The 8,713-nt window shown below is 33.7% G+C and overlaps 1 protein-coding gene across 1 annotated transcript in view; it reads right to left on the bottom strand.

Moving 5' to 3' along the window:
* The window catches only part of HNRNPLL (heterogeneous nuclear ribonucleoprotein L like), a 39,840-nt gene that overhangs the window by 8,171 nt on the left and 22,956 nt on the right, over positions 1-8,713 (bottom strand). The window contains exons 6-7 of the mRNA XM_017860411.1: positions 6,581-6,662; positions 2,159-2,376 (exon numbers count right to left, since the gene is read on the bottom strand). Coding sequence (XP_017715900.1) covers positions 2,159-2,376; positions 6,581-6,662 — 300 coding nt within the window. The remainder of the gene's footprint in view (positions 1-2,158; positions 2,377-6,580; positions 6,663-8,713) is intronic.

Below are 8,713 nucleotides of genomic sequence, written 5' to 3'. Positions count from 1 at the left end.
GAAAAGAAAGGAGGGAGGGAGGGAGGGAGGGAGGGAGGGAGGAAGGGAGGGAGGGAGGAAAAGAAAGGAAAAGAAAGGAAAAGAAGAGAGACAGAGGTTAGGCATAGTATATACTATATATAAGCATAGCATATATATACTACACTTTTTCCTGTACATACATACCTATGATAAAGTTTAATTTATAAATTAGGCACAGTAATAGACCAACAAAATAATAAAATAGAAAAATTATAAATGATCTACTATAATAAAAATTATGTGAACATGCTCTCTCACAGAATCTTATTTTACTGTAGTCACCTATTGTTGGAGCAGTTAACAGTGAGTAACTGAAATCAAAACTGTGGATGAGAGGCCTCCTGTATCAATGGCATAGACGACACCTTGAACGTATTTCCTTCTTATCTATTGACCTCTGAAGAATACTGAGAATGTATTTACACAACAAATGCAACATGGCATCTATTTCCATCACTTCAACTACCCACTTTAATAGGATATACTACACCTGTACTTGAACAAAACTCAGTTGTAACAGGATTTTTCAGCTTTATTTGAAATCTCTTGTCTTCTCATGGGCAAAATTCTCTCCCTTGATGTAATCCAATGACTATCTACAAATCTAATAGTGACTAAATATACACATTAAATATGTGGTTCTTGTATTGGTAAATCTTTAAAAGAAAGAAAAAATTAACTATATATGGATCTTTAAAGGATTATGATAGTTTGAGTTCAATGTACCATAGCCTATCATTTCAAATGTTTTAAAAACTTGGGAGATGTAGAGTAAAAGAGACTAGAATTAGTCAAATAACATACAGAAAATCTAAGTTTCATTAGAAAAAGTAATTTGAGTTTCTAAATCATATGAGACAGTTTATAACACAAAAGACAAAGATCTACTAAAGACGTTGATTAAGTTGCCTGATTCTGATTGTCTGCATATGTGAAAAGCACAAAAAGAAAATATAAAGAAAGTTAAAATATACATTAAAGCCCATTTAATTATCAAATATGCAGTTCCCTCCACTTGACTTAACACTTGGGTCTAAGATAAAATGTCTGTGTGAAAATAATACTTCTCCCAATGCTACTAAACCTATCCCATGTATTCTTGGCCAGTTACACAAGCGTAAGTACCCCATATGTTATCCCCCAGACCAAATGTGGAGTTTTCTTTTTTTTTTTTTCTACTGGGATCAAATGGTTGACAAAATTCTTGTTTCAGAATTTTGAAGAGTTGCTTCCTTTGATCAAGGAGGCTTTAGAATTAATGAACTAAGAACTAAATGTAGCAACTTTCCAAGCCATGTTCCCTTCCCACACAGTGACTCACATGCTGCAAGTACTTATTGTTGCAAAGAACACTGAAGTCACTTAAAACAGGAAAAAAACACATTACTACAGTACTAAAACCCAAATTAGCAAGTGTATCAAACAACTGGTAACTTGAGACTACCATTCGTTTTCCTAGTTAAATTTTCCATGATTCTTTGAAAAACTATTTATCTCACATTTGTGAGAGATCAATAAATAAAATGTCGCAGATTTGGGGAAAACACAGTTATTTGATAATAAAGTTACAATTATTAAAGACCTCCAAAATATGTAAATTGCTAGACAGAAAGTTTTGGACACATTCTATCAAAGTGGGTCAGTTTCAAATACTGATTGAGCTAAATGCACATGGTTCCTCTGAAGATAATAGAACCCTGGCATTTAGGAGGCAAGTGCATAAATTCTAGAACTCTCTGACATTCACAACTTCTGGCTAGGCTCTTAAGCTTGTTTTTATATATACCCTCCATGAAAGTAACTGTTCTTTCAACATTTTAAATGCTAGAATCTCTCTGAAATGAGATCACAAAAATATAGACTTCATGCCTCTCATACCATAGTGGTTGATTACTACTGCTTTAGACTTTTTATATTGGTTATTTAAAAAATATTTGTAGTATCAACAACCTATACTTATTACTTACCAACAAAAAACATTTTCCAGAGTTCCTATATAATGGATTTTTAGCTTATGTGGGTCATTACTGAAAGAACTTGGATATTCCTGATACAAGGAGAAGACACGTATTTGCAGCCTTTTCAGAATTACTACTGAATATCCTAGCAAAAGAAACTAATATAAAGAGAAACTTACCTTCTCAATATTTCCATATAAGCAGAATAGGTTGAAGACTCTTGAACAATTCATTTTTAGTTGATGTAATCCACTAACCATTACAACTGAACCAGAGGGATTTCCTCCATGCATGTAAGAGGAAGAAGCCTGCGGCAATGGATAAGCAACAAGCTCAGGTGTATCTCGAGAGCCCATTCTGTACCGACTTGGCAAAGGCAATAATGGACCATGGGATCCTATAAAAATGATCAAAATAAACAAATTAACATATACATATAGTTCTGTTTATAAATACTTTAGGAGATATACTGCACCACACAAAAAATAAACTCTTAATCTTAGCTAGTTTGATGTACAAAGAAAATTTAAATGTATGGATATTTCAGTATAACCCAAGGAAAATTAATAAAATTTGTATTAATTTGCACCAGATACAATATATATTGACCTATACCTGCATACACCAGGCTATGAGTTTATATTTTGAAAAAATGATAGTTTAACAAAAAAGGCAATGGGGTGGGGGTTAAGAAAATGAATGTAAAATTTGGGGCCACTGTATATAAATTATACCTCAAATTTAAAAAATATCACACACCAGGTTTTATTGTGGGGAGAGGGGGGCAGGGATAGCATTAGGAGATATAGCTAATGTAAATGACGAGTTAATGGGTACAGCACACTAGCATGGCACATGTATACATATGTAACAAACCTGCACATTGTGCACATGTACCCTAGAACTTAAAATATAATAAAATAAATAAATAAAAAATAAACCTCCTGCCAATGTCTTTTGGAGGAGTAATAATATTACATGTACAGTGAAATCTAGGAAGCTATCTCTATACAGATATAATAAAAAGAACCTCTTCAGTCCCACTGAAAAGTTGTTTCCTTGAATATATTTTACTGCGTACTTTCAGGTTGGTATCTTATTCCCCTGATTCTAATTTAGGAAACTAAAACCCTATATTTAGTTAATAACTCAACTACACACAGGTGTCTTATTACTCTACAACTTCCATTTTTTGAAACAATATCAAAAACCCAGAAGGAAATAATGCCTGAGTATCTAAAACTATTTCAGCAGAAACACACACACAAACCTGTGTTTCTTACATTGAGAATCCTCATTAAGAATCAACTTGCTAACTTTAGAGTAGCTTTAAACAACTTTATCTGTTTTTCCCATCCACAATAAAAGTAACAAAAAATAAAGCGAGAGTGTAGAATGAAAAGAAATGATGGTGGAGAAACTGACACTCAAAGTAGGCATAGGGCACATTTTACAGCAATAAGAAGACAGAGAAACTCAAAAGCAGCAACTAAGAAGGAGACATGCAGCTCAGAAACAGAAACCCTACACATCTTAGGTGCTCCTAAGTTAATTATAACAGAAGCATCGTCTGGGGTACATGCAAAGGTCCCCCTGATGTGCAAAACCAATCCAAAAATCCAAGTCCTTTCTCCATTTCTCAAGAACGAAAGAGTATGCAATGCCACTGAGTTGGACTTTTTGTAAATAAGACTAAGGGACAACTGTCATCTATCTACTAAGTGAGTTACTAAGAACTACTAAATTTTGGTATTCATAACATACTATTAGAGCTTATGGTGGACTCCAATTTTTGGTATTCTCATAACAGCTGCCATTCATAACAACACAGTAGCACTACCACCAAACACACGCAAACACGGTGTGAATTTCAGCAGTTTTAGGGAGGAATACTTTATCAATGTATCATCATCAGTGTCTCCTTAAATTGGTCATGGATTTCAACTACTCCTTTTATTGGCAATTGGTAGTTTAACAATACAATCCAAATGAGCGACTGTTTAGTAATTACATATTTTAGCCTCTTAGACTGTTATACACACACCAAGATTCAAATATCAATTATTCTTATTCCTATTGCAAAAGTACATATACATAATATACTGCCTCCCCACCACCTACCATTTGCTTGTACAGTAATGACACTTCACCATCATCACACTGAATTTTCTTTTTCATGGAAGTAAAAAGACACATGGTAGATAGGCAGTGGAAACTTTTACTCTATGTATAGTGGCTAAGGTCCAAAACCTCTGAGATCTACAGCCCTACATAACAACCAAAATCAGTCCAAAAGAATAACTGATGTTTACAATTATGACTTTGAACCATCATTATTAAATTACCTTATCTATACTACTTAAATTATTACCTATATTGTTTAAGATAAGAAAAATCAGAAGTCTTTTAAAAGTTTTCTATACTAAATTGATAATAGAAAGTCTGGGTGTTCAAAAAACTAATGCTTCAAATATTTAAAAAACTGACGTGGAAAAATAAATGGTGTATTAACATCTTGAAGACATTTTTCATCTTTTAAGCTTTAAAATATTTGGTCTACAAACTATATCCAAAGATGCTACAAATTAATATACAAACTCTTCTTGAGCTTATAGCAAATAAATCTATATATCAATTTCTGCCACGGTTCAACTAAGAAAGCTTCTACCAGCTCATATCATTAAGTCTGGGCTTCCCAAATTAAAAGATGTAAAGAATTGTGATGATTCACATAGATTTCATACTGCTATAATAAACCAATGAATAAACTTACTCTGATGGAATCTACAGGTCCTGAACCATAATTAACTCTATTCCCTTATAGGTCATCATATAGGAAAAGGAAAGGTCATCTATAAGGTGATTCCAAAATGCAAGTAAACCTGTTTTGCTGAACTGCTGATCCGAAGGGATATATTTGTGATTTGCAATATTTGTTAAAAGGCTCAATATCACTAGCACACATCCCCATCTTTGCTTTTTCCCCTATTACTCATCTTACTTCACTTCTCTTCCTCTTTATTCACTCTCTTTCCTCCTATACCCCATTTTGCTTACTTCCCTAGAAAAGTAGAACAAATTAACCTCAGAGTTAAATATCTTAATGGAGACAGGTCAGAATGGATACCCTCCCTAACACAATCCCACAACTCTCAAAAAATTTCACAATAGGCTTTTTAAAAATAAAAAATTTTTGCAGGGTATGTAACATATTTTGTTTATACTATTTTTCGGTAAAAATTTTATAAAGGAAGGCAGACTTATACTAAGAAAAAATCTGTTTCCACACTACGACAGTAGAGTTCCTTGTCCTTCATTTATTCTTTCACAAATGTTTCTAATCCCCTTTGGCAAAATATTTAACCAGGTTTTAGCCTTCAGCTGACTGCCACGACTCTACAACTATACTACAAACTTGTAATGGCAAATTTTTTGTAACCCTCCATTATCAAAGTGCAAAAGACACCCAATGTTTCTTTATTGCAGGATCAGAACTACCCATACAACCATGTTTAATATTTACTCTGTTACAGGACTAAGAAAAATAATCAAGGTACACATTCACTAAACCAACTGTAGTAAGATTTTCATTCTATACCACACTTACTGTTTTGACAAAACAGAGATGGTTTCAATCTTTTCTGCCATATAGACTATGGAACCTTGAAGACACACACACACACACACACACACACACACACACTCTCTCTCCTACAGTTCAAAAGAAAAACACTAGAAAATAAGCTAAAACTCACAGCTAAGAATGGTCATTAAAGTAAATATGTAGGCAATTTGAACCATTTAGGACAACAGGCAAAACCAGGTGCTTTTCAGTGACCAATCCCAAGACTACAACATAGCAATTTCTATTTTCTGCCACTTTTAATAGTATTGTGCTTCAACTTTAAAGCACAGAATAGGCAGAGTCAATAACTACCACTAAAAACTAAAGAATACTTTAAAACCATTTACAGCTAGTTAAAAGATCTACTTATAAGAACAATAGTTTGATACCTAATGTTACCTAACTTTTTCCTGGGGCAGATTATTATTCTAGGTTCCATAACCTTGTCAACGTAGCAAACAGTAAAAGCTGAGAAGTTTTAAAAGGGGAATAAATATGAACAAATTTAACTGAAGCCAAAATACCAGCTATAGAACTAAAAGGTGAGTCTAACCAAAAGCATGTTTCCTTTTTGACAAATACCTTATTCTTTCTGCCTTTATTACTCAAAATTCCTCTTTGTTCCTAATTGCTGGAATGAAAGAAAATACACTTACTGAACAATAATTCTTCTTTCTGGTCCTCTTACAAGACAGAACCCATTAAAATCAAAACCAAACCAAAATATAATGGCAAAAAAGTATTCAATCCCCAACTAGTAGCTCTCACTTATCTCAATGATTTTTTTTATAATCAATATCCTAAGAAAACAAATTTTGGACAAGTCCTGGGAGTACATTATAAGGGACTGATCCCATATAAACTGAGGCAGATGCGCAGGAAAAATACAGAGACAAGAAATGTGCCATACTTCATCAGAAATGCAGCAAGTCAAACAGTTCATCTATACTACCTTCTTTCTGCCTTGACAACTTACCATAGCCATCATGTCTAAACGAAGAAGGGTGTTCTCCCAAAATGGCTTGTCTCTGGCGACCCTTTCCTCTATCTGACACAAAAGTAGAAACATGATTTTAACAATTTTGACCCAAGTACTTAACAGAGTTCTCAGATGGGAAACACCCATTCAAAACATCCAATACAACAATTCATAAAAGAAATATGATTCCTGGTTAACTTTAAACATCCATTCATATCCAATTTAAATACAACACCAAGAGTGTAAAAAATTAATTCTATCTAACAAATTCCACTTAACTTGAATATATCTTTTTGGCAAATGCCAAATACAATCACACTTTCAAATTTAAGGAAGAATGGATACTTTTCAGAAAGTGAATGTACACAATGCTAGAGGTTTGACACTGTACAGACGTTTTTACCAATACATGTCTTTAAAACAAGCTTTAAGTGCAGTACTTTTGAAAGACAGTACCTGAATCATACTATTAGCTTCAACAGCAACACATTTTCAAAGTGGGCTTCTTTCAAGAAGTTTCAGCATAAGCCAACAACAACCTGTATTACATGGTTTCACAATCAGTAAACACAGAGTATTTTACATGTATATGCACATATTTACAAACATCTGACTTGAGAGCTGAAAATGCTCACATCACTGGCTCATATTATATCATGAATAGGTCATTGTCTATTGACCTTAACACCAGGTAGGACTATGAGCAACCCCCAAACTTTAAAGATGCCAAGATAAAGCTAACCAAGGGGCCTACATTATCGGATGAGAATACTACAATACTCTAAAGGATAATTTTTATTCTAGCTACATTTTCAGAAAAAGCATGCCAATTTTCACAAATCTAATTAGAGACATCAACAAAAAAATTACTTATAAGTTTCTAAAATAGCACCTCGCATGTTGGTTAGTAAATTTTAAAAATCATTGTACAATACTTTTAGAAAGTTTGCTGATGAAATTACAGTGCCCAATAAGATTTTAAAATATGAATCTTAAGACTCTGGTCATTCTAATCCTTGAAAATTCAGAGAGGCTTTACCTATATCCTTAGTCACTTAAACAAATGAGGTTTATGGGAGATGAGAAATACTTTAATTTTCACTTCAGTCTAGAGAAGTAAGAGTTTTAATCACGTATTCCAAGTTATTGTAGCATTGAAATGGACTGACACCATCTAGTTTAACTTTTATTCAATGTAAAAATTCTTTTTACATCATCTCTGTCAGTTGGGACCATTTAGCTTCTGCTTACCCAAAACCAATAAGAAGATTTCCAGATAGCCCTAAATTGTGAGAAAATTAATTTTTATATTGTATAGCACTTGATCCTCTACCCATATTCTACCCCATTTGGGGCCTTACTTTTGGACAATTAAGTCATTGTCCAAAACTTCTTCTAAATGCTCGAGAAGTTATTATGACTGTCCCCCCGACCCCATTTCCCCAAAGTCATTTCTTCTTCAATCTTAACATTCACAGTTCCTTCTACTACATGGCTTCTAACATCTCTCATCATGCAAGTCTCACTCCTTTTGAGCCAATCTAGCCTACTAATCCATTCTGTTAATGTTCCTCTGCTTAAGCATTTGCCATCAAACACTAAATACAATTCCTCATCTGACCTAGGAATCTTAAAACCACAACCATAATGTCTTCATGACTCAGTTTTACTGATACAGTTAACAGTGTGCCATAAAGGAAAGAGAACTGGGTAAGGAATCAGATGATTCCAATTTAAACCACTAGTTTGCTGTATAGTCACAGAAACAATTTTCATTCATAAATGAAGGAGTTAGATTATCTTCCAAGGTATCTTTCAGCCAAATATTCTCATTAGTAATTCACTTCACTTGAAGTATTCACTACCTAATAGGTCACGTAAAACAGAAGTGAGCAGAAAGCTGAACACTAAATATAACAGTTTCTAAACAGTGGTAAGCTTTCCCAGAGTCAACTGATCTGATGGAAGCTGTGGACCTTCTCCCCAAAAAGATGCACCTATCTACAGGTTTTAAGATTTCTGGAGGGGTTCCCTGGCATCCTGGTTAGGGATTCTTTACACTAAAATGTAACTCAAGCTGAAAAGGGCTTTGAAAAAAGTGAAGTTATGTTTTTAAAAGAGCTTTTTTTT

Source organism: Rhinopithecus bieti, unplaced genomic scaffold, assembly GCF_001698545.2.
Source record: "Rhinopithecus bieti isolate Rb0 unplaced genomic scaffold, ASM169854v2 scaffold_52032, whole genome shotgun sequence".
NCBI classification, from domain to species: domain Eukaryota; kingdom Metazoa; phylum Chordata; class Mammalia; order Primates; family Cercopithecidae; genus Rhinopithecus; species Rhinopithecus bieti.
Note: the sequence above shows the minus strand (reverse complement) of the source record. Positions and strands in the feature narration are given on the sequence as shown.